The 26,837-nt window shown below is 41.2% G+C and overlaps 1 protein-coding gene across 4 annotated transcripts in view; it reads left to right on the forward strand.

The window, feature by feature from the left end:
• The first annotated feature begins 843 nt into the window (after positions 1-843).
• ago4 (argonaute RISC component 4) overlaps positions 844-26,837 on the forward strand; it is a 63,259-nt gene continuing 37,265 nt past the window's right edge. For 2 of the 4 annotated variants that reach the window (XM_041212215.1, XM_041212216.1), the window contains exons 1-4: positions 844-959; positions 18,959-19,130; positions 19,866-19,986; positions 25,584-25,765. In XM_041212215.1, the coding sequence (XP_041068149.1) occupies positions 941-959; positions 18,959-19,130; positions 19,866-19,986; positions 25,584-25,765 (494 nt within the window). In that variant the 5' untranslated portion in view covers positions 844-940. Of the gene's footprint in view, positions 960-1,213; positions 1,303-18,958; positions 19,131-19,865; positions 19,987-25,583; positions 25,766-26,837 lie in introns of those variants that run through there. The other 2 variants (XM_041212217.1, XM_041212218.1) reach the window with 2 other exon arrangements.

Raw genomic sequence — 26,837 nt, forward strand, 5'->3', positions numbered from 1 at the left:
TAGCATTTTGTTTTTATTTCAGGTTTCCATCATCCGCAGTACTTTGCTTTTATGTTATTAATCCCGCTGTCCTTCTCTCGTTCGAAACTTCCTCAGCACCTGCCACATTCGTTTAAATCTTCTCCCACTGCCCTATTTGCCGCCTCCACAACAATGTTAGTGCTGTTTCAGTTTGTGAAGTGCATTCTTGCTGCAGAACAATGTCCTTACTTCCTTCACTAGCCCTGTGGTTAGATGCTGACCTTTCTAGTCCTCCTTCACCTGTCCAGCTCATGGCATAGGAAACAATATGGAGACTATCGACATTAAAGTTTTGTTTTTCTAGCCTAACTCCTTTGTAAAACCTCAAGGATATGTCAATCTAGGTTGCTGCTCCTAAGCACCAGGGAGGCAACGTACCATTTGCGATAAAAACAAAAAATGCAGTATCTGTGCAGATGCACGTTATAACTTTAAAAAGGCAGATCAGTTCCACTAACTGTACAATCACCCACTGTTACTGCTCTCCAGTTCCGGTAATCCCCCCGCCTCTCACTTTGTTCGGATATTCGTATGCTCCCTCTGCACTTCATGAATCCTTCAGCCTCCCGCATTTACAGATGTCCCCAGATGCTCAAGATCAGAAACTGAGGCGAGACAGTTCTCGAAACCTGTGGCCAACCTGCACCGCTCACATCGCGCAGATAACACGTCATGAGTCTCGAACATCGTCCAAACCATCCCGTCACACATCCAACTCAAAGTTGCCAATGAAGCGCAGCCGTGCACGATTGGCCCCCGTTCTCATGCACGTGCACAGGCGCGCGGTTTAAAGCTCCCTGAGCGCGCACGCGTGCTCCGGTCGCTGGCTCCTGGGCCGCATGCGCAGTGATTGTGTTGTCTCAAGCGTCGGTTTGTGGGGAGTCGTGTTCGTTCCGAATCGGGGTCGGCAGCCGCGGGAATGGAGCCGGTGGCGCCAGGTAAAAGTCTCGGGCCGCGGTAGCCCGGTCCCGCTCGGGTGGCGGGGAAGGGAGGGAAAACGAGCAATCGTCAGCCGTCCAGCACTTGGCAGAAGCCCGGGGCTGGGGGGAGCGAGGGTTGATTCGGGGCCCAGTCTCCAGCTCGCAGCCGTGAAGGGGGGCGGGGGTTGTTGGAGGAAAAGAAACGCTTCTCACTGAGGGCACGATGTATTGTTTCTCCGGTGAATATATGTGAGGTGCCCGGGGATTGAGGCCTGACTGCTTCCCCGGCGACTGAGGAAGCTTTTTAAATCCTGCGAGCGGGTCCCTGGCAGACACGCACCTCGAGTCTGTTTGTAAACAGGTGAAACGGCTTGAGTTCCAGGGTGACGGGGGGAGGGGGAGGGCGAGGAAGCAAGGCCCGGAGATGAGGTTGAGAGCCACGGCCTGCAAGCGGAGGAGGAAGTGGCCGTTCCGTGTTTATAGTGAGCTCTGTGTCGGGTGTTTCCTGCCACCCCCCCATACAGGGCAGCCGGGCTTGGTTGAGGCTCCTGTTGCTGCTGGAGCGGGAAGGGGCGAGTTATTTGTTTAGGGTTGGGGAGGGGAAGCCAGGGTTCACACTGGGCAAAAGTCGTTAACAAACCGGCTTTGCATTCATCCGGAGTTGCGATGTCCGAGGACAGCGAGGTGACTGTTTACAAATGGGTTAAAAAAGCTGTACGATTGGGTTGTGTAGGAACTCCCTTTTAAAAAAAAATCTTCCCTAGAGAAGGAACGTAACATCCGCCTCCAACAAGCTTGTATTGCAACAGTAACTCTTTCGAGTATAAGCCCATTTCCATCTGTTTCAGATGAAGTTACATTCTTTCATAGTTTGCCATTGTGAGAATTGAACTCTTGATACTTTGCCATTGTGAGATTTGAACTCTTGATCTTAGGGTTACAAACCCAGTACCATAACCACTTGGCTATTTAGGCCAAGCCTTGAACTCTTGATACTCTTTTTGAGTAAACCTGTTTCCATCTGTTTCAGATGAAGTTACATTGTTTCATAGTTTGCCATTGTGAGATTTGAACTCTTGATACTCTTTTTTGAGTAAACCTGTTTCCATCTGTTTCAGATGAAGTTACATTGTTTCATAGTTTGCCATTGTGAGATTTGAACTCTTGATCTTGGGGTTACAAACCCAGTACCATAACCACTTGGCTATTTAGGCCAAGCGTATTGCAACAGTAGTGGATCGTCCAGCCACTTGAGTTTAACAAGATCGGTTAATTGCGTTTTAGTGATCAAAGATTGTTCAGTTTCAGAAGCAAGCTGCACTTAAAGAATATGTGCGGATTTTATTAACTACAAAGGAAGGCTTGGGGGTGAGATTAGAATTAAAACCTGTATAAAGTCGACTAATGTCTGGTTTTTTTGTTTGGATCGATGCTCGTGTCTTTAGTAGAACGCAAGGAGTTATAAAAGTAGGATTCCGAGAATACGCTCCTAGATGGTTTACCTTTGGTCAAATGCAGCTAAAAATAATACAGAAGTAGTTTTTGGACATTAGAATATTGCAATTTTGAGGGTTTTTAAACCTGGATATGAATAGTTTCCACTTTGTCAGACTTTTCCCACATCAGTCCTGGATGAACTGCAGTTTCCTCCTATTGAACATTTAGAAGGCCAAAGCCATTGTCTTTAACCCCCACCACAAATTTGTGTTTGCTCCCCACCAACTCCATCGCCATCCTTGGCGACTGTTGACAACCTTGGTGACCTATTTCAACTAAGTTGAACTTGAAACCTATATTCTCTCCATTAGAAAGACCTTACTATTTCCACCTTTGTATTGTCACCTATCTCTATCCCTAGCTTAGCTGAAACCATTAGCCATACTTGGTTTCCTCCAGACTAGACTATGCCAATGCATTCTTGGTTGACCTCTCAGTGTCTTTTTATAAAGTTGAGCTTGTCCAAAACTCTCCATATCTGAAGCTGCCCCAAATCTCACTTACCTATCATTCTCATTGTAGCTGAAGTGCATTGGTTCCCAATCCAAAATGCCTTCATTTTAAAGTTTTCATTACTGTTCAAATCATTCCATGGCTTTCTCTTCCTATATTTAACCTGCACCAGCCTTAAAATCCTCTGACAACTTTCTTGAGTGAGATGTAAACTGGGGTTCTAACTATCTGAACAAAAACAAAAATAACTGGAAAAATTCAGCAGGTCAGACAGCGTCTGCGGAGAAGAATACAGTTAACGTTTAGAGTCCGTGTGACTCTTCAACAGAACTAAGGAACAATAGAAAAGAGATGAAATATAAGATGGTTTAAGCTGGATAGAGGGCCAGTGATAGGTGGAGATAACCAAAAGATGTCATAGACAAGATGACAAAGAGGTGTTGAAGGTGGTGATATTATCTAAGGAATGTGATAATAGGTGACATTAGGGGTAGAAAGCAGGACGAGCAAGTTACAGATAGCCCTAGTGGGGGTGGGGTGGGGGGAAGGGATCGACATAGGCTAAAAGGTAGAGATAAAACAATGGCTGGAAATACATTTAAAAATAATGGAAATAGATGGGAAAAGAAAAATCTATATAAATTATTGGAAAAAAGGGGGATCGGAAAGGGGGTGGGGATGGAGGGGAGAGAGTTCATGATCTAAAATTGTTGAACTCAATATTCAGTCTGGAAGGCTGTAAAGTGCCTAGTCAGAAGATGAGGTGCTGTTCCTCCAGTTTGCATTGAGCTTCACTGGAACAATGCAGCAGGCCAAGGATGGACATGTGGGCATGAGAGCAGGGTGGAATGTTAAAATGGCAAGCGACAGGGAGGTCTGGGTCATGCTTGCGGACAGACTGAAGGTGTTCAGCAAAGCGTCATCCAGTCTGCGTTTGGTCTCTCCAAAGTAGAGAAAACCGCATTGGGAGCAGCGAATGCAGTAGACTAAATTGAGGAAAGTGCAAGTGAAATGCTACTTCGCTTGAAAGGAGTGTTTGGGCCCTTGGACGGTGAGGAGAGGGGAAGTAAAGGGGCAGGTGTTGCACCTTCTGTGGTTGCGTGGGGGGGGGGGTTGAGGTGTAGGGGGTGATGGAGGAGTGGACCAGGGTGTCCTGGAGGGAACGATCCCTGTGAAATGCTGCTGGAGGGGTGAAGGGAAGATGTGTTTGGTGCCACCACTGACTGGGTGACCGCTTTGCAGAACACCTTCAGTATGTCCACAAGCATGACCCTATCGCTTGCCATTTCAACACCCCATACCCACTAATATAAAAACAAAAAAACTGCGGATGCTGGAAATCCAAAACAGAATTACCTGGAAAAACTCAGCAGGTCTGGCAGCATCGGCGGAGAAGAAAAGAGTTGACATTTCGAGTCCTCATGACCCTTCGACAGAACTTGAGCGAATCCAAGAAAATCTCCTTTCTTGGATTCACTCAAGTTCTGTCGAAGGGTCATGAGGACTCAAAACGTCAACTCTTCTCCGCCGATGCTGCCAGACCTGCTGAGTTTTTCCAGGTAATTCTGTTTTGGTTTTGGTACCCCAAACCCACTGTCCATCCTTGGCCTGCTCAATGCAAACTGGAGGAACAGCACCTTATCTTCTGACTAGGCACTTTACAGCCTTCTGTACTGAATATTGTGTTCAACAATTTTAGATCATGAACTCTCTCCTCCATCCCCCTTTCCGATCCCCCTTTTTTCCAATAATTAATATAGATTTTTCTTTTCCCATCTATTTCCATTATTTTTAAATGTATTTCCATCCATTGTTTTATCTCTACCTTTTAGCCTATTTTGATCCCTTCCCCCCCACCCCAACTAGGGCTATCTGTACCTTGCTCGTCCTGCTTTCTACCCTTAACGTCACATATTATCACATTCCTTAGATATCACCACCTTCAACACCTCTCTGTCCTTTTGTCTATGACATCTTTTGGTTATCTCCACCTATCACTGGCCCTCTAACCAGCTCTACCTGTCACCACCCCCCCCCCCCCCCCCCCCCCCCCCCCCCCCAAACCAGCTTATATTTCACCTCTTATCTATTTTGCCTTAGTTCTGTTGAAGAATCAAACTGACTCGAAACGTTAACTGTGTTCCTCTCCGCAGATGCTGTCAGACCTGCTGAGTTTTTCCAGGTACTTTTGTTTTTGTTTTGGATTTCCAGCGTCTGCAGTTTTTGCTTTTATCTTATTGTTCTAACTACCTGCTCTGATGGGGGCAAAAGATCCCATGGCACTATTTTGAAGAAGAGCAAGGGAGTAATCTCCAGTGTCCTGTCTAAATACTTATACCTTGATCAACATCGCAAAAAGATTTTCTGGTTATTATCATATTACTGTCGTGGGAGTTTGCTGTGTTTTCTACATTACATGTCAAAAATACTTAATTGGCTGTAAAGTGCTTTGAGACATCCGATGGTCATGGAAAAATGCTATATAAATGCAAGTCTTTTTCTTTGCATGCCCCTAGCTCATTTGCATTTCTCGCTCACTTTGCTGCACCATTGTCAGCTGTGCCTTCAGCTGCCTGGGCCATAAGGTCTTTGATAAACCTGTCCATCAATCTCTCCTTTTAAGATGCTAGTGAAAATCTACCTCTGTGACCAATCTTTTAGTCACCCATCCTAATATCTGCTTTGGCTTTGTCAGTTTTTGTCTTAAGCTCGTTGGGTTAGTTGCCTTTGTTAAAGCTGCTAAATAAATGGAAATTTTTGTAACTGAAGATATTGTTTTAGATTTGTTAATTTTAAACAGTATGAGTAAACCTTGTGGAGCTCAGTGAGAACTGAAAAATAACAAAAATAACTGGCATGGTTTATTGTAGCTCACCAGGTATATTAAGGTAGATGACATCTTAATATCCAGAGCTCCTCTTGGCAAACTATGTGCATTTTCACAAATGGAAATTGAGACTTTGGTTCTTCTGTGTGCTGACATACTTGCCATCTTAGTTTCCCTGTACAAAAGACAGCTGCGTTAAGTTACTTAAGTTGTTTGAAAATACTATTCTGGAGCTAGTCTCATTTGGTTTTTCACCTGGGTGCAACTGGAATTGTATTCAAATAAAACTAAGGGTGGGGGGGGGCAGAGTGTATGTAAAATATAGTGCCTTTTGCTGCAGAGCAATCTAAAGCACTTTACAGGTAATGGAGTGCATCTGAAGTAAAGTAATTGTTTTAATGTAGAAAAATAATTATTAAAATGTGTTGTCATTAAAGAATTTATTTTTACACTTTTTTTCAACAAACTTCAATCTCAAAAATTTGTAAAAGTAAAATTGCAATCGGCATATTTTGGTGGAAACAAATTCCTGATCTTCAAATCCTGTCATAAGGGAAGCATGTCAAAAACACAGTCACCATCTGTAAAAAAAGGAGCTTGTTATTGGGTAGTGTCATCTGTGGCTCAGTGAATAGCACTCTCACCTCCAAGTCAGAAGGTTGTAAGCTTATGTCCCATTTCAGAGCCTTGAAGAGAAAATTGAGACGCTCAGTGCGGAGCTGAGGGAGTGTCCAAATAAATCTTTAAACCAAAACCCTGTCTGCCCCCTCAGATGTATGTAAATGATCCCATGGTGCTATCTTGAAGAGCTGTAGTGCTCTCTCTGGTGTCCTGGCCAGTATTTACCCCTTAACCAACACTGCTAAAACAGATTATCTGGCTGTAACCACGTTGATGTTTGTGGGAGCTTTCGGTGTGCAAATTGGCTGTTGCCTTTCCAAAATTATTACAGTCCAAAGATTGTACTTCAAAAGTACGTTGGCTGTGAAGTGCTTTGGAGCCTCCGAAGGTTGTGAAAGTCTCCATATGAATGCATGTCTTTCTTTCACTAAGAAGGTTTGACTACTTAGAGGGGAATTAATATTATTTATGATGGTCAAGCCAAATTCGACTGTAGCTAGCCTGGACTCATTAGTCCAAGTTTAAGCAGGCTTAAAGGGCCAAATGGCCTCCTCCTGCTCTTATTTGTTATGTTCTTGTATCTCAAGCAGGTTATGTTTTTGCCCCTGCAGATACTTGTGCAGAGTTTCTGGCTGCTTTCACTATTTGGACCCATTTAAAATGGGTATCTTCAAATGAAATAAGGTAAAAGATTGTGGAATTATAAGCACAAGTATGTTGCCATCAAAACTACTTTACGTTCACATATCTTTAATCTCTGATACTACTTCAGTAGTTCCTTTGCTCAAAAAAGTCCCTACCTACAAAATTGGCCATACCCCCCAGATGATGGTATTGCACTTGTTGGGAGTGAAATGTTCATCACGTTGCAGCGAGTGTCACAGGCACCTGTGCTTACAAGAACCTGAGCAACAGTCAATTGAAGTCACTGACCAAGTCTGCCATGCTGCTCCAGCAATCAGTTTCAAAAGTAAGATCATGAGCATCAAACGAGTCTATTGAACTATTCTGCTGAAACAGAAATAGCAATCAGTTAATTAAACCAGTAACTAGCACTCAGTTGAGCTCCCATTGTACGCTGCTGTTGTAGTAATCAGTTAGTTCAAAATTGTTATCCTACCTGAGTACCTTGAGCCCCATTTTTCCTATTGCAGTCCCTAATCAATTATGTTGGTTATACAGCTTAATTGCATTGGGGACATGCTGTTTGTGTCGTATATTTTCCACCAACGGGATGCTGCAGTCAAACCAAAAAGATATTCTGCCTGCCACACAAATGAGTAATATGGTATATGAACTTAGTGCCAGTGTGATGCCAGGTATGTAGACTGTGTATGTTGCAACGACTGACAGATCATATCAAATAGTACGCCCCTTCAACTATTCACAATAGGCAGAGTACTGACAGTACTCAACCAGCTTGTGTTGACAAAACTCAGAACATAATGTTACTTGTGATTTCATGGTTGGACAGCACTTGCTGAACAATCCTGAGTGTTTTGTGAATTGCACTAAACAATTAATGATCAGTCAGGCTTGCAGTGTGGCTCACACGCTTGCTAGATGCTACATATATTCATAGGCAGGGATCTGTCCTCTGTAGGCAAAAGGAACATGTCCAGGCATTGCACTCTTTTCATAAGAGATAAATTGTTGCTCCCTTTGAAATTTGCATTCTTGCGTTTGTCCTGATGAGTGTAAAATGAAAATCTTTGACAGTGTGTCTTTCTTTTTTCAGCAATAGTCAAGTTCTGTCCTACCAAGCAGCCAGAAAAAGTTATGGATATTTGAAATTTACAAGAAAATTCTGTAACAGAATTACTTTTTAGTTAAATGGAAGAACACAAATAAGGAAGGGCAAATCCACATTGTGCATCGAAGTGAGATATATGTAAAATTTTTCAAGTACTATAGATTTTAACAGGATCTAGTAATTAAGAATATTTAAATGCATTCTATTGTCAGATTTAGTTGTTTAGGTGTACCTGGATTAAAATAGTTGTCTGAAATTGATTCATTTTGCAGATGTTAACTGGGCTATAAAGAATTATTGCACCCAAGTTTTGAAATCTGAATTGGTAGCAAGTATTCCAAATATCAGATATACACAACCATCCTGACAATGCCACATAAAAGGTTACTACACAAGATAAGAGTTCATGGTGTTGGGGTAATATATTAGCATTGATAGGGGATTGGCTAACTGGAAATGGGGTCAGGATAAATGGGTCATTTTCAGGTTGGAAAACAGTAACTTGTGTGCTGCAGGGATCAGTGCTAGGGCCACAAAAGTTTACAATCTATATTAATGACTTCAATGAAGAGACTGAGTGAATGGTAGCCAAACGTGTAGGTGGTACAAAGATAGGTAGAGTTCAAGGAGGATACAAAGAGTCATCAAAGGGTTACAGATAGATTGAGTGAGTGGGCAAAAATTTGGTGGATGAAGTATAATGTGGGAAAACGTGAGGTTGTCCACTTTGGCAGGAAGAATAGAAAAGCAGAATATTATTTAAATGGAGACTACAGAATTCTGCAGTACAGAGAGACCTGTATATCCTAGTACATGAATTGCAAAAAGTTAGTATGCAAGTGCAGCAAGTAATTAGGAAAGCAGGAGACTGGAGTATATAAGTATGGAATCTTGCTACAACTGTACATGGCATTGGTGAGATGGCACCTAGAGTACTGCATACAGGTTTGGTCACCTTACTTAAGGAGGAACTTAAGTAGTTCAGAGAAGGTACATTAGGTTGATTCCTGGGATGAAGGTGTTGTCTTAAGAGGAAAGGCTGGGAGGTGATCTTATTTAAATATATAAGATTCTGAGGGGCCTTGACAGTGTAGACTCAGAGAATGCCCCACATGGGGAAACAATCTAGAACAAGGGGGCAGAGTTTCAAAATGAGGGGCCTTATATTTTGTATGGAAATGAGGGGGAATTTCTTCTCTGAGGATTGTTAATCTTCGGAATTCCCCACCTCAGAGAGCACTGGAGGCTGGATCATTGAATATATTCGAGGCTAAGTTAGACTTTTGATGTACAAGGGAGCCCAGTGTTATGGGGGCAGGCAGGAAAGTGGAGCTAAGGCCACAATCAGATAAGCCATGATCTCATTGAATGGCAGAGATGGCCTACTCCCGATCTTATTTGTTATGTTTTTGCCCCTGTAGATACTTGTACAGAGTTTCTGGCTGCTTTCACAATTTGGACCCATTTTAAAAAAAAAAATCAAATGTATAGTTAGATTGATTGGAAAACATTTGTAATTTAATCATTTCAGTGACTAAGCTTTCAAAAATGTTAAATCAGGAAAAAAGGGATTTTAATATTTTACATACTTTAGACATTTTAACTTGAAACTTAAGTAACTAGTGGTTAAAATCTTAATGTCAGCTTGTGTATATGGATGAGTAGTATGGCATGAGGTTGCTGTTTTCCAATGAATTATCAAAGGCTACATCTTGAATTGCATCAGAGGAAATTATTTTTCTAGTAACCAGTCACATGCATAGGGTTATGTTATTTTATGTGACCTTGTTTTATCAATGCACACCTTTTATTGGTACAGGTCTCAAACCTGCTCTGTCATTCAGTAACCTTATGGCTGATCTCTGCCTCAAGTCCATTTCTGTGTTTTTTTGCTTTATCTAGATCTCTTGAAAACCTTTACCTTAAAAGGAATCTAGTATTGAAAGCTCAAATTATACTAGAATCCACAGTCTTCAGGGGAGAGAATTCCAAATTATTATGCTTTTGTATAAAGAAAAAATGCTCCCTGATTTTGCACCTAAATGGTCTTGCTCTAATTTTACCATTGTAACCTCTAATCCTGATTTGGTTTTTTTCTTAATCTTCAAACTGCACAAGAGGAAATGTTCATCAGTATCTACCCTATCAATTTTAAACACCTCAGTTGGATCACTTCAATCTGTGGTTTATTTGCTGCTAATCTGTTAGCATTGAAAGGTACCCTACAGATCCTGATTCAGCAACATAAAACTTTTCATTTTATGTATTGTGCCTGTAGTTTAATTTTGTTTCAAATGTCTTACCACATGGAGTCCATGTGCTGTGTTCTTATAGGAACTGTACTTTAAAATGCTTTGCAGTCTTAAATCCCTGCAGATTCATTATAGGGAAAGAACTTCGCCCATCCCACCCTCACTCACTTGCTGCATGCTTCAAGGCTTGTGTACTGAGTAAACCATATTCATATCTGCAAGTTAGCTTGTGTGTAAAAAGAATGAGGAGATCTATATCATGTCTATAAATTTAATAATGGCAGTCATACTTAACTAATCACACTACTGTACAGTGGAACTATGCATTAAATATCATGTCCTGTTTAGCTGATGTAGCTGGCATTGTGTGAAATCAATCTATGGAATCTGCATGTGCAAGTAAACAGGATTATAATTCAGAAGAAAAAGAAGTGATATTCCTGACATTTTTTTAGTGCAAAAAATATTTTGCTGATCATAAATATTTTGGACATTGAGGTCTCAGTATTGCAAATCTTCTTATATATTTTCAGAGGGAAGTTTGCATGCAACTCATAGGTCCATAGTCATTTGTCTTCTGGCAAATAAGAGAAAGTATGAAAATCCAGTTGAAGTCTAATAATCCTGAATTTGAAGGCCTTGTAGTAAGTGTTTGTGGCTGGGTTACAACCTCCTAATAGAGGACTGGAGAGCCATTGTGCCTATGAAGAGGTCCTGGTAAGATTGTTGGGCCAGTTTTTACAAGAAGGGGCTCCCTTATGTAGCTGATTTGTAGCTGAAAATTGTGTATTGCAACTCCTAACTTGCCTAATGTTAAGAGCTCTGCTTATTTGTGAAGTTGATAGTGGATGCCTTGGGGATCTCAACCCTCATGAACCATTGTTGGTAAGGAATGACATTGTTTAATTTTGTAATTCCTTCCCAACTACTAATTTACACAGTAGTTTTAAAAGTTGAAATAATTATGATGATGGAATAACATAGTTTTAAGGCTGTAAGAAACATTTCTGTAAAGGCAATTACACGTCATGGACAAGTGACCAGATTGCTGACACCTGATTAAGTTGCAGTGTATTGCTTTGTTCACTGACAGGATGTGGCTGTTGCTGATAAGTTCAGTATTTTTCGCCCTTGGGGGCCACTTTTTTGAGCTGCAGTAGTCATACTAGTTTTGAGATAACAGTAGCTTGTTAGGCCATTCATAGGGCAGTTGAGAATCAACCACATTACTGTAGTTCTGCAATTGCAAATAAGCCTGATGAGTAAGGACACCAGATTTCTTTCCCTAAAGAATGTAAGTAAACTATTTGGGTTTTTACAACAATCTGGTAGTTACACAGCCACCATAATCAGTACCAGCCTTTTATTCCAGATTTATTCAATTAACTGGATTTTAATTCCCCAGCTGCTGTGATGAGATTTGAACTCTAGCCTCTGACTTACTAACATAACCACTGTGCTATCATACACATGTGCTTTGTTAAACATCCCATCCAAATAAACAAAAGTATTACTGATATTTAATTGTTTCCTTTTTCACCTTCTCCCCCTTGTCACCACAAAAACAATTGACATTGAATAAGAGGTTTGTGTTCTGATATGCAAAACACATTATTAAGAGCAAAAGAAAATCCATACAAATTTGAATTGTTTGTGATGGACACTGTGGCTTTACTATAACTTGTAATAGTCCATCAGGAGATTATAACCCAACCATGCATTGGCAAATACCATTTTAATTTAAGTTTTTATATGGACCATCATATGATATGAAGACAGATGTTATTTATGCATTGTTTCAGTTTCCAATAATTCACAGTAAAGACACTCCTACAACATTTATTCTGGGGGATGCTACAAGTTGGACCTTAGAGGAAACAAGTTTTATACTAAGTAAAAATCTTAGCCATTTTCCTAATTTCAGCATTGACCACTTGCATTGGACAGTTGGTACTATGTTGACTTGTCAATTTGTTCCTTATTTGCTTTCCTTTGTGATTACCTATGTGGAAATTAATAAAATAAAGAAATGCTGATTTTTGTTATTAAATAATCACTTTCTGTAAGGTTTATTATGAGTATTCTTTTTTTAGTCAGGGACTAATTCTGTTGCGTGGATTTTATAATTATAAAAATCGAGTATGTGCCTTGGCAGTGTATTTTGAATGATGCTCATGTAAAGTGTTTGGATTCTGTATATCACGTCATTGGCTGATTTCAGCAGGACTATCATCAGCAGAATTTACTTTACTTTCCTTTGCATAACCTAAAGTATATATTTTATTAATTGCGTCACAACCCTTAAATATTGGAACTTAAGGAAAGGATATCTTTGGTTTCAGCTTACAAAGTTTGGATTTGTAATCCATATCTGAAGTCATCAATTCTTCAAAGGTTTGTGCAGGGATGTATTGGATCAAATTCTTGAGCTCAACTGGACTGCACTTGCTGGACCTGCGTGATCTTTTTGCATAGCATTTTACTTAGTTGTGGCTGAAATTTTTTTTTACTCATTTCATGGGATGACGGTCACGGGCAAAGTCAGCATTAATTGCCCCCATTCCTAATTGGCCTTGAGAAGGTGGTGGTGAGCTGTTACCTTGAACAGTTGCAATCCAAGTAATGTAGGTACATCCACAGTGCTGTTAGGGAGAGAGTTCTCAGATTTTGATCCAGTAAGATTGAAGGAATGGTGGTTATAGTTCCAAGTCAGCATGGTGTGGGACTTGCAGGTAGTGGTTTCCCTCAGCATTTGCTGCCCTCATCCTTCTAGGTGGTAGGGATCAGAGGTTTAAAAGGAATCTTGAGTTGCTGCAGTGCATCTTGTATATGGTACACCATTGCCGCTGTGCATTAGTGATGGATAGGGTGCTGATCAAGCGAGCTGATTCATTTTGGATGGTGTCAAGTTTCTTCAATGTCATTGGAGCTGCACTCATCTAGGCAAGAGGAGAGTATTCCATCACACTCCTGACTTGTGCCTTGTAGATGGTGGACAGGCTTTGGAGAGTCAGGAAGTAAGTCAGTCACTGTAGAATTCATAGCCTCTTACCTGCTCTTGTAGCCATCTGGCTGGTCCAGTCAGATTTCTGGTCAATGGTATCCCCCAGATTGTTGATGGTGGGGGATTCAGTGAAGGTAATGCTTTTGGGTGTCAAGGGGAGATGATTAGATTCTCTCCTTTTGGTTCACCTTTTAACTTTCAAATGCTGCCTTAGTGTCAAGGGCAGTCACTCTCGCCTCACCTCTGGAATTCCGTTCTTCTGTCCATGGTTGGATCAAGGTTGTAATGAGGTCTGGAGCTCATTGACCTTGACAGAATTCAAACTGAGAATTAGTGAGCAGTTAATAAAAACAGAAAATGCTGGAAATATTCAGCAAAAGTTAACTCTGTTTCTCTCTATAGATGCTGCATGACCTGAGTATTTCCAGCTTTTTATGTTTTTATATCACATTTCCAGCACCTGTAGTATTTTGCTTTGATATGGTGAGCAGATTATTGCTGAGTAAGTGCTACTTGATGGCACTGTCAATGATACCTTCATCACTTTGCTGATGATTGGGAGTAGACTGATAGGACAGTAATTGGTTGTTTTGGATTTGTCCTTTTTATGGGCTGGGCATGCTAAGGCAATTCCATGTTGTGAGGTAGATGCCAGTGTTGTAGCTATACTGGAACAGCTTGGTTAGGGGCAGTTAGTTCTGGAGCACAAATCTTCAGTGCGACAGCCTGGATGTTGTCAGGGCTGATAGCTTTTGCAATATCCACTGCCTTCAACCATTTCTTGATATCAAGTGGATTGATTCAAATTGGCTGAAGACTGGGCTCTGTGATGTTGGGGACCTTAGGAGGAAGCCGAGATAAATCATCCACTCAGCAATTCGGCTGATGCTGGTTACAAATGCTTTAACCTTGTCCTTTGCACTGATGTGCTGGGTATTGTTGTCAATGAGGATAGGGTGTTTGTGGTGCCACCGCCTATAGTTAGTTTAATTGCCTACCACCATTCATGATCGGGTGGAGTAGTACAGCAGAGCTTTGATCTGGTCTGCTGGCTGTAGAATCATTTTAATGTTCTGTCCATAGCATGCTGCTTCCGCAGTGTCCAGTGCGTGTGTAGTCTTGTGCCATAGTTTCACCAGGCTGGCATCTCATTTCTAGGAATGCCTAGTGATGCTCTCCTACACTTGTGGAGCCAAGGTTAATCCCCTGGTTTGATAGTAATGGCAGCATGAGGGATATGACTGGCAAAGCCCAGGAGAGGGGGGTGCAGGCATTGTCAAACACCAGGGCCTGGGGCTAGTGGGGGTGGGCTCTGTGTTGTAAACTGAGTTTCTTGTCATCTGGACTGAGCACCCAGAGGTGCAGACTGGCTTAAAAAAAATCTGAAACGGAGAGTTCCGATCTCTTTAAAGTTGGTCTGTCAATATTGAGTTGCTACGCTACTTCCAATCTTGGGCAGGTTCGTGGTCCCGAACTATTTATTTTTTAGAGACGTCCGTCAGAAAACCTAAGTTGCCTAAAGGCTAATAACAGTGCAGCAACTGTCGGTGTTCTTGTTTGGAACATGCAGAGTGAAATCCCTGCAATTGTGCACGCGTCCCTCCCTCTCTCCCTCCCTGAGGGTGTAGTCACCTCTATAATGTACGGAGCACACGATTGGGGCCAAATGGTCTACTCCTCACAATATAGGAGTATTATCTACATATATTCATATATGTGTATCTCCTTCTGGGATAGATGAAATGCACTGGCCTAGGTGACCTTTGTCATCCATAATTATCTTACAAATAGAGGGTAGAATCATGGCTGGAGTTCTTTTTTTTTTGCTAATGAAAGTTTACTGTGAGCCAGCTTTGTCGGGTGAGCTTGCCAGGACAGGAGTGCATAATGGGTTCATGGTGTAAAACAGGTTACTGATTCACTGTCTTTTCCATTGACTTCAATCTTGTCCTTTTACCCACTTACTTGTCATCCCACTCTATCTTGCTGTTTTTGAGTTTTTTTTTAAGTATTGAAATATCAAGATAAAGTTGTGTTGCGTAGTAGATATCGAAAATATATTGTAGTGAGAAGCAACATTCAGCAGCGTCTTCTGACTTGCTGACTCAAGAAAACAGATTCACTTGTGAGTCTTTGGCCTCTTAAAAGATGTTGCACAGAGACACCTCCAATGCTTCTCACTGACAGTGATGACCTGTATTGTTCAATCATCCCACTTTGTTGCTCAGTCATTTGATCTTTCTACCCTGAGGTTGCTGATAAAATAGAATCCAATTAACCCCTTGTATGAAATAATTATATTGAATAATATCATGCACACAGGTAGAAGAATGTTTTCTACTACTACTACTACCATAGAATGGAAAAATACTGTGCTAGGTTGCAAGTAATGAATTTTTCCCCCAAATATGAATTTACTGTCATCGTGCCCATTTGGTACAATGTACAGAACATGTTAATGAGACCTGAGACAATCACTGAAATCAATGTGATCGTCTGCACAGTGTTGTAAATAACTAATGAGATATTTTCCTGTCAAATTAACAACATTTCATTATTACAGTAAAATTTGTACTTTCTGGTTCGTTTAATAGTCACGGGATCACCTATAGGATGCACACAAACTAGCACTGCACTATATCGTTGCTGCTCTTCAATATTAATGACCCAAGCCGCATATATAATCAAATGATATTTGCAGCTCAATGCCAATATTGGGAGTTATCATTTTTACTAGGACCTTTCAGTGGCTTTTCCCCTTTTCAAGATTCACCAAACAATCCATGATTGTGTCGAGGGGTAGGGGGGGTGCGGTATGAATAAGGGGCCTGGGAACAGGAGAAGCACAGGGCCTTTGATTTCTCTCCCTGCCTGTAATGGCAGGCCATGAGGTTACAGATGGTTGAATATAATTCTTCTGTTGCTGATGACCCACACTGTCTCATGAATACCCAGTTTTGAGCTGCCAGCTCTGCTCTGAATTTATCCCAGTTAGTACTATGGTAGTGCCACATAATATGATGGAGGTGTCCTCAATGTGAAGGTAGAGAATTGGTTTCCAAAAGGACTGTGCCTTTGTCACTCCTATCAATATTGCCCTAGAAAGATGCATCTGCAACAAATGGTTTAGTGAGGTTTAGGTAAAATAGGCCTAGCCTGGCAGAGATGTCGTTCAGGGCTCAGTCGGTAATGATGCTACAGAGCCACTCTTGGTGATGGACATTAAAATCCCACACCCAGATTATATTCTGTGCCCTTGTTACCCTTGGTACTTCTTCCAACTGGTTTTACAACAACAGAAGTTAGCAGTTGTGGTTGGGCGTAAGGTGGTATTCATGAGGCTTCCTTACCCATGCTTGACTTGATGCCATGAAACTTTTATGTGGTCTGGAATTAATGTTAAGGGCTCCCAGGGCCACTCCATCCTGACTGTATACCACTGATGCCACCTCTGGTGGGTCTGTCCTGCCAGTGAGACAGGCAATACCCAAGAGTGGTGATGGAGGAGGATTGGCTGTAAGGTATGAGTCAGTGAGTATGATTCAGGCTGTTGCTTGACTAGTGTATGGGACAGCTTTCCTAATTTTGGCACAAATCCCCAGCTGTTAGAGAATGACTGCAGGGTCGACTGGTCAGGGTGGGCCTTTGTCATTTCCAATGCGTACCTCTATGCTGTGTGGTCCATCTGGTTTTCACAGAATCACAGTATCTTTACAGTGCAAAAAAAGGCCATTTGGCCCATCGAGTCTGCACTGGCTCTCTGAAAAAGTATTCTATCTAGTTCCGCTCCCCTGCCTTATTCCCATAACCTTGCACATGCTTTTCAGATAGCAATCCAATTCCCTTTTGAATACCTCGATTGAACCTACCATCACCACCCTCTCAGGAAGTTCATTCCAGACTCCAACCACCCTCTGGGTGAAAAATTTTTTCTCATCACTAGTACTCCTTTTGGCAATTATTTTGAATCTGTACCCTCTAGTTCTTGATGTTTTCTTGAGTAGCAATAGTTTCTCACTATTTACCTTGACGATACCCCTCAAGATCTTGAATACTTCTAATCAAGTCTCCTCTCAGCCTTCTTTTCTCCAAGGAAAATGGCCCCAACCCCTCCAATCTATCTACATAGCTACAGTCCTTTATCCCTGGAATAATTCTTGTGAATCTTCTCTGTATACTCTCCAATGCCTTCAAATCCTCCTTCAAGTATGGCACCCAGAACTGGACGCAGTATTGCAGATGAGGCCTTTTGACTTTGGTGGCTTGATTCAACTGAGTGGTTTCCTGGTTCATTTCAGAGGGCAGTTACAAGTCAACCACATGGCTGTGGGTCTGGAGTCACGTGTAGGCCAGACTGGATAAGAATGGCAGATTTCCTTCCCTGGAAGACATTAATGAACTAGATGGGTTTGTTATAACAAGCTTGTAGTTTCATCATCATCACTGAGACTCGCTTTACATTCCAGATTTTTTAATCAGTCAAATTTAAATTTCTGCACCTGCCATGGAGGGATTTGAACTCCTGTTTCCGGACCTTTTAATCTAAGCCTCAGGATCGTCAGCCCAGTAATATTTGAGTGGTAGCAGTGGTAAATAACAAACTAAGTGGCTTTGTAATCTAGTAAAATATTGCTTTATGGATCCAAAATTATTCCACTTGTCAGGAAACACAGCCATCTCTCTCTCTTAAAATCTTGTATTTCACTGATGGTTAAAATGTTACACGAATTGTACTGAATCAGATTACCAAAATTCCTGATTTCATCCCTGTTTAATGGCTTGGTTTGTCCCAGTGGATTCTATGGTTGTCTGCCATGTTCTGAAGGCAAAACTCAGCAAAGGCCGCACATCATGATCACAGTACATTGAACCTGCTGAAGGATGTTCATACATGAAATGTTTTGTGCCTGGTTTAACTCTGATGCCCAGCTGTCTGAATCCCTGCTAACTTTCTCTCTTGGCTCCTCCAAGGAATAACCCGGATGTGCTGTTTCATGTTTGGAAATTTTAGAACCTGCCATGGCAGAAGGGGTTGGTGGGGGGGAGTGGGAAAAAAAAATCCATCCTTAAGCTTTTAGTTTAGGATTAAGTTGACAAGAGAAGCCCAATAGTATGATTGTCAGAAGGTCTGCTCCTTGTGTGCAAGTAAGAACCATCAGTTATGAAACCTTGATTATGATGAGCTACTGCTTTGTATACCTGAAACGCTGGTTTACTGTTGAGACATTAAATGAACCATACCACTGTAGGGATTCATCTTACTTTGATAACTAATCATGACTTTTGATGCCTACCACTTAGTACTTTAAGTTTTCTTTTTTGCTTTTTAACTCTCCTAAATCAGTTTTTGCAGACCATTCCTGTGATAATAAATAGCAGAAAAATTAGGGAGCATTTTCTCACTCTTTCGAGTATAATGCATGATGCTGGGGAATTTGAATCAGGGAGAAATATTTCCTTTCAAAAAGAGGGAGAATTTTGTTTCTGTTTTTAGATATTTACTGAAAATTGAAATACCCTCATGCAGCTCTTGGAAATTTGTAAATACTTTGTTTAAATTTGAGACATTTCAGAGATATTCCAATTTAAACTTATTACTTTTTTTTGCAGGTCCTCCTGCAACAACCAACTTGTTTCAGCCACCTCGCAGGCCAGGTCTTGGCACCGTAGGGAAACCTATTCGTCTGCTAGCCAATCACTTTCAGGTTCAAATCCCTAAAATTGATGTTTATCATTATGAAGTGGACATTAAACCTGAGAAACGACCCCGCAGGGTTAACAGGTGAGAGAAAGACATGGGACCAGTAGAAGTCCTTGTCCTCAGCTGCCAGTTAATTAGTCTTATAAGAATCTAATATTCTTTATTGAGAGAGGATTTTTAAAACCTTTTTAGTAACTGGAGTTTTGAAAAGCACTCCCTATTTAGAGTCTAGTGAGAAAAGTCGATACTTCATCCTTGAATGGATCCCCACTGACAAATTACAGGAGTGTAGGGAGTACAATAAATACATCTTGCATTAGGTGGATGATTTGTAGCAGGGTTTTTTCTTAGCTGAAAACAACATATCAATAAACAACCCCTAAGCTGTGTCTTCATCTTCTTGCGAGTAGTTTCTTTTAAATACAATTTTGATCAGAAAGCCTTAATATCCTTTTTTGTTTGAGGTGGGGAGCTTTTGTACAAAATGAGCATAGCCTATGGAGAATTGCCTTTGTAAGTTGACCATTGCTGGGTTTTTTTTTTTGGATGGGTGGTGTGGGTACATTAGCAAGTTTTTCATTGGCACACAGTTTTCACTGGGAGGCATTTACTTGCAAACAAGTCATCTTTTTTGAGGCCAGTTTGTTTTTCAAACTACACTTCTTTTATTCCTGTCTTTGTCAAGACAAATCCAGACAATGTTACGAAATTGAGGAAGTAATATCTCTACAATTTAACAATAATAAGAGGTCCAAAATCGATATATTCAGATGTTCAAACTTCAAATCTTTATTGTGAATGTTATTCTGTTCTTAGAGAAGTGGTTGACACCATGGTCCGACACTTCAAGATGCAAATTTTTGGAGATCGGCAACCAGGTTATGATGGGAAAAGGAATATGTACACTGCAAATCCATTACCAATTGGGCGAGAGAGGGTGAGTATAAGATTTCGATTCAAGACTGGTCTTGCAACCTTTGAACATGATTGAGGTACTTTGTTTTGTGAAGTTTTTAAATTTATAAGCTCCTAATCGAGTAACTCACCTGACTCCCCAAAGCCTGTACAGCATCTACAAGGCTCATGTCTGGAGTGCATTTGAATATTCTGCAGTTGCCTAGATGAGTGCAGCTCCAAAAACAAAAAGGTTTGACACCATCCAGATCAAAACAACCTGTTTGATTGGCACCCCGTCCACCAACTTAAACATTCACTCCCTCCAGCACTAACACACAGTGGCAGCAGTCTATACCATCTACAATAAGCACTGCAGCAACTCACCAAAGCTCCTTCGACAGCACCTTCCAAACCTGTGATCTTTACCACCTCAAAGGGCAAGGGCAGCAGGTGCATGGGAACATCACCGCCTGCAAGTTCCCCTCCAAGCCGTACGCCATCCTGACTTGAAACTATATATCGCTGTTCTTTCACAGTCGCTGGGTCAAAATTCTGGAACTCCCTTCCTCAGCACTGTGGGTGTCTCTACACTAGATGGCCTACAGAGCGCTAAAAAGGTGCCTCACCACCACTACCTTGAAGGCATTTAGGGATGAGCAATTAATGCTGGCCTAGCCAGTGATGTCCACACCCTGTGAAAGAATTTTTTAAATCATCGTCATTTGAGCAGCAACGATGAAGGGATAATGGGAAAATGGGTGGGAGTAGTTCTTTTAGTAGGAAGGAGGAGGAAAAAATCTCACTGTGGTGTTTTGGCAGGAAGAAGGAGATAGCTGATCAGTTTCAGCATGACCTCGGAGAGAAAGGAGGGACCAGTGTCTCTGTGAACTGGTAGAATGAAAGAATATCTGCTTAGCTGGCCTGGAAGTGGAGAAGAGTGCCAAATTAAAATGAGGGGTGAAGTGGAAAGTATCATTGTCTAAACTGAGAGAGAAGAGGAAATGGTGGTGAGGGTGGTGGAGGGAGAGGTCAGTTAGCTCAGTTGGCTAGATGGCTATCATGCAATTCAGAATAACCCAACAGTGCATGTTCCTTTCCTGTTCTGGCTGAGGTAGACTTGAAATCTGCCTCCTTACCCTACCCCTGAGTGTGAAAGACTATGGAAAACCACCACTGACAAAAAAAGCCAAGAAAACTGCTCAGGATAAAGCACCAGCAGACAACGAGCCAAGCACCTGCCCTTGGGCAGGAAACATACAAATGACAAGAGAAAGGGGTAGGAAAATTAGATGAAGTACAGTGTCTTGTGTACCAGGTTCAGGTGGGAATGGATTGCCTTTGCAGGTGTGGAGAGCTAAATGTAGGAGTGTTGGGTGTTAAAGAAACTTTTGATTGTGATATTTGATCTGTTGAAGATGCTGGTGTCCCTTGATTTTGACCTCAAAGCGTCAAGTATAAATGTTAAGAGATTCATCTTTGTAAAATTAAGAAGCAGAACCTCAAAGATCATAATCTCTGGATTGTTATATAGAGTCATCGAGGTCTACAGCACAGAAAAAGGCCCTTAGGCCCATCGAGTCTGCACCAGTCCAGCAAGTACCTAATTATTCTAATCCCGTTTTCCATGACTAGACCCATAGCCTTGTATGCCATGGCATTGCAAGTGCACATCCAAATACTACTTAAATGTTATGAGGGTTTCTGCCTCTATCACCCTTCCAGGCAGTGAGTTCCAGATTCCCACCACCGTCTGGGTGAAAAACTTCTTCCTCACATCCCCTCCAAACCTCTGCCCCTTACCTTAAATCTATGCCCCCTAGTTATTGATCCCTCCACCAAGAGGAAAAGTTCCCTCCTGTCTACCCTATCTATGCCACTCATAATTTTGTACACCTCAATCATATCCCCCTCAATCTCCTCTGCTCCAGGGAAAATAACCCAGTCTATCCAATCTCTCCTCATAACTAAAACTCTCCAGCCCAGGCAACATCCTGGTAAATCTCCTCTGCACATTCCCTAGTGTAATCAATCCTTCCTATAATGAGGATTCCAGAACTGCATGCAATACTCAAGCTGTGGCCTAACCAGCGTGTTATACAGTTCCAGCATAACCTCCCTGCTCTTGCCTTTATTAGCTGAGGCATAGAATGTAAGTGTTCCATATGCCTTCTTAACTACCTTATCTACCTGTCCCGCTACCTTACCTGAGTCATGTGCAAATTGACAGGACAAATTAGGTTAGGGAGATGAATGCGTGGCTCAAAGCCTGGTGTGGGAAAAGTGGGTTCTAGTTCGTGGGGCACTGGCACCAATACTAGGGAAAGTGGAATCTGTACTGTTGGGATGGTCTACACCTGAACTGGACCAAGTGTTCTTACGAACCGCATAACTAGGGAAGTAGAGAGTTTTAAACAAAGTAGTGGGGGCTAGGGTACCAATTTGGGAAGAAGTGTTAAATCAGAGTAGACACCAGGCAAAAGAGAAAGGTATTATTACAGGAATTGGAAAAACAGAATCTGACAGGAAGGGATAGAGTACACAAATCTAATAGTAAATCAACAGAAGAGACTAGAGGTTATAAAAAGAATAAAAGGATAAAACTAAAGGCTCTGTATCTCAATGCACGAAGCATTCGAAACAAAACAGATGAACTGAGAATGCACAAAGAATTAAATAAGTACGATTTAAGAGACATGGCTGCAGGAGGACATGGGTTGGAACCTGAACATTAAAGGGTATAGGACATTTAGGAAGGACAGGAAGTGAGGAAAAGGTGGAGGGGTGGCTCTGTTAGTTAATGATAGGGAGGGATGACCTAAGTTCAGGAAACGAGGTTGTGGAAACGGTTTGGGTAGAGATGAGAAGTGGTAAAGGCAAGAATTCATTTGTGGGAGTCGTGCACAGGCCCCCTAATAGTGACCACTTGGTAGGGTGGAGCATAAAGGAAGAAATAATGGGAGCTTGTCAGAAAGGTACGGCGATAATCATGGGAGATTTTAATCTGTATTTCAACTGGAAAAGTCAGATGGGCAAAGGTAGGCTCGATGAGGAGTTCATAGAATGTTTCCAGGATATCTTCGTAGAACAGCATGTTCTGGAGCCAACAAAAGAGCAGGCTATATGAGACACAATGGCATTGTGACATGAGATGGGATTAATTGATGACTTCATAGTGAAGGCACCCCTCGGTAGCAGCGACCATAATGTAATTAACTTTTACATTCAGTTTGAGGGAGGGAGGAGTAGGCGCGAGACTGTTTTTAAAACTTAAATAAGCACAATTATGAGGGTATGAAAGCAAAGTTGGCTAAAGTGAATGGCAAATTAGGGTAAGGGATAGGAAAATAGAGATGCTGTGGCAAACATTTAAGGGGATATGTCAGAACACACAGAATAGATACATTCCAACGAGTAAGAAAAAGTCCAAGGAACGCTGCACCATCCGCAGTTAACTAGAAATGTTAAAGACGGTATCAAACTTAAAGAAAAAGCATATAATTGTGCAAAGATAGGTGGAAGGTCAGAAGATTGGACAGAATATAAGGAACAGTAAAGGATGGCTAAAAGATTAATAAGGAGGGAAAAATAAGAATACAAGAGAAAGCTAGTGAGAAATATAAAAGCAGATAGTAAGAGTTTGTATAAATACTAAAAAAAAAGAAACGAGTAGCCTGGAGAATTGATAATGGAAAACAAGGAAATGGCTGATTAATTGAACAGGTATTTTGCATCAGTTCTCAAAAAAAGGATACAAGTAACATCCCAGAAGCAGCTTTAAATCAGGAAATGGAAAGGGAGAAACTCAGGAAAATTACAATTACCAGAGAAGTGATACTGAATAAATTGTTGGGGCTGCGGATTGACAAGTGCCTGGGTCCTGGTGGATTTCATCCTAGGGTCTTAAAAGAAGTGGCTACTGAGGTAGTTGATGCATTAGTTTTAATTTTCCAAAACCCTCTCGATTCAGGGAAGGTCCCAATAGATTGGAAGATAGCAAATGTAACCCTCTTATTCAAAAAGGGAGGAGACAGAAAGCAGGAAATTACAGGCCAGTTAAGTTTAACATCTGTCACAGGGAAAATGTTAGAAGCTATTATGAAAGAAGCTAAAGCAGGGCACTTGGATAAATTCAAGTTAATCGGGTAGGGTCAACATGGTTTTGTGAGAGGGGAATCATGTTTAACCAACTTATTGGAGTTCTTTAAAGGAGTCACATGCAGTGGATGTACTGTGCTTAGATTTCCAGCAGGCATTTGATAAAGTGCCACATCAAAGTTTCTTGTGGAAAATAAAAGCACATGGTATAGGGGGTAACATATTGGCATGGATAGAAGACTAGTTGGTTAACAGGAAGCAGAGTAGGTTTAAATGGGTCTTTTTCAGTTTGGCAAGATGTAGCGTGGTGTGCCATGAGGATCAGTGCTGGAACCTCAACTCTTTACAATTTATATAAATGACTTGGATGAAGGGTTGGATGGGATCATTGCCAAATTTGCTGTTGACAAGGATAGGTAGGAAAGTAAGTTGTGAAGAGGACATAAGGAGCCTACAAAAAGATATAGATAGGTTAAGTGTGTTGGTAAAGATCTCGCAGATGGGGTGTATTGCAGGAAAATGTGAAATTATCCATTTTGGCAGGAAGAATAAAAGAGAAGCACATTATCTAAATGGTTAGAGATTGCAGAGCTTTGAGGTGCAAGGGATTTGGGTGCCTTAGTACATGAATTGCAAAAGACTAGTATGCAAATACAGCAAGTACTTCACAAAGCTAATAAAATGCTATCATTTATTGCAAGGGGAATTGAATACAAAAGGAGGTTATGCTTCAGTTGTACAGAACACTAGTGAGACCATATCTGGAGTGCTATGTATAGTATTGGTCACCTTATTTAAGGAAGCATGTAAATGCATTGGAACCGGTACAGAAAAGGTTTACCAGACTAATAACTGGAATGGGCAGGTTGTCTTATGAGGAAAGGTTGGACATGCTAGGCTTGTATCTGCTGGAGTTTAGAAGAGTAAGAGGCGATTTGATTGAAACATATAAGATCCTGAGCGGTCTTGACAGGGTGGATGTGGAGAGGCTGTTTCCTCTTGCGGGAGGATCTAGAACTAAGGGTCCATGTTTAAAAAAACAGAGTGCCCATTTAAAATGGACATGAGACGAAAATTTTCCTGAGGGCCGTGAGTCATTGAAACTCTCTTTCTGAAAAGGCGGTGGAAGCAGAGTCTTTGAATATTTGTAAGACAGAGGTGGATAGATTCTTGGTAAACAAGAGGGTGATAGATTACCTGGTGTAGACGAGATGCAGATTTGAGGTTACTGTCAGACCAGCCATGATCTTATGAAATGGTGGAGCAGGCTCAAGAGACCGATTGGCTTACTCCTGCTCTTGTTCGCATGTTTGTAAAATACACCAATTTTGTGATTCAACATTTGGACTTTCTCCTCTTCTCATGTATTACAAGTACATGAAAGAAAATGTGTACCCGTTGGGAGCTCTCGAGCTGTCAGACATTTTTTTTGAAGCTTTTGATGGTTTCCCTGGTTGGCAAGTATGTAATGCGTAACATGTAACAGTAAGTCATTGCTAAGAGGATAAGATGGTGTCTAATCATTTTGGAATTTTACTGAAGGTTGACTTGGAAGTGACGCTTCCTGGGGAAGGCAAAGATCAGACCTTCAAGGTTTCCATACAATGGGTCTCAGTTGTCAGTCTGCAGTTGCTGTTAGAAGCTTTGGCAGGACGTCTTAGTGAAGTTCCTGAGGATTGTGTACAGGCACTTGACGTTGTAACAAGACACCTTCCCTCAATGAGGTAAGTGCTGATGAGCTTTTACTCTATTTTCAGATTAAATCTGAGCCACAGCATTTCTGAAAAATAGAAAACTATGCTCCATTGGAACATTGTGACAGCCCATAACTGTGTGTTATTTGTGTCTTTTAAATAGTGTGTGTAATATTTTGCAGTTTTAGCAATTTTAGAATCAGCCCTTGGCAGAAGGATGGAGGAAAGGAAAAAGCTGCAAATGGTTAAAAACTGCTGGAAATGCAAAGCAAGGCTTACAGCTTATTAAGATTATGAAATGGGTTAACATCAGGTGTATACTTTCCACCAGAATTTGAATCTGTGAAGACAATGGAAGAGTTCTATATATTAACACTACCATAAAGAAACAGTTAGTAACCTATGTTTTATATAGCTGGAAAGAAATGGAAACATACTCTGTCAAATGTAACAATCCTCTCAAACAGTGAAAAGGTATTAGAAAGACAAAAGGAAGTTGAAAACAGTTAACTGTTAAAAGGCATTAGGGATCTGTAACGTGAAAATTGAGTCAACAGGACCGACCGATGCATTAGAAAACTGTAAAAATAATATACATAGATGATAAGAAACAATGTGAGTTCCCATAGTGTAATGCCTTTTACCTGGAGGAAATGAGTTGATGGGCAAAAAACAAGCTCTAAATGTTGGAGTAATAGTAGTTGGCAACATGGTAGAGCTGTTCATGAAAAAAGCCCCCAAACATTGCTTTGCATTATGATGTAGAGTGACCAGACACCTGTGGTGATAGATGATTGGGGCTGGAAAATGTGAAATAACCAAAGCAAGAGCGCACATCAAAAAACAAGACTGTGAGCAGACTTCTGCAGTGGAATACAACTTTGTTCTTGTACCCATGTTCTCAGATGTCCAATCCATAGCCTCTGGGCCATTAATGGTCTCCATTAGCTAAGGTGAGCACTACAGGCCGTTAAGCATTTGACTTCAATAATTTTATTGATAGGTCTGCTTTTATTGCATCTATTTGTGCCAAATTGCATAACATCATTCACTAATGTACAACCTTGGCAATCATTGACATGTTGAATGCCAGGCCTACTAA

Source organism: Carcharodon carcharias, chromosome 19, assembly GCF_017639515.1.
Source record: "Carcharodon carcharias isolate sCarCar2 chromosome 19, sCarCar2.pri, whole genome shotgun sequence".
Classification (NCBI taxonomy): domain Eukaryota; kingdom Metazoa; phylum Chordata; class Chondrichthyes; order Lamniformes; family Lamnidae; genus Carcharodon; species Carcharodon carcharias.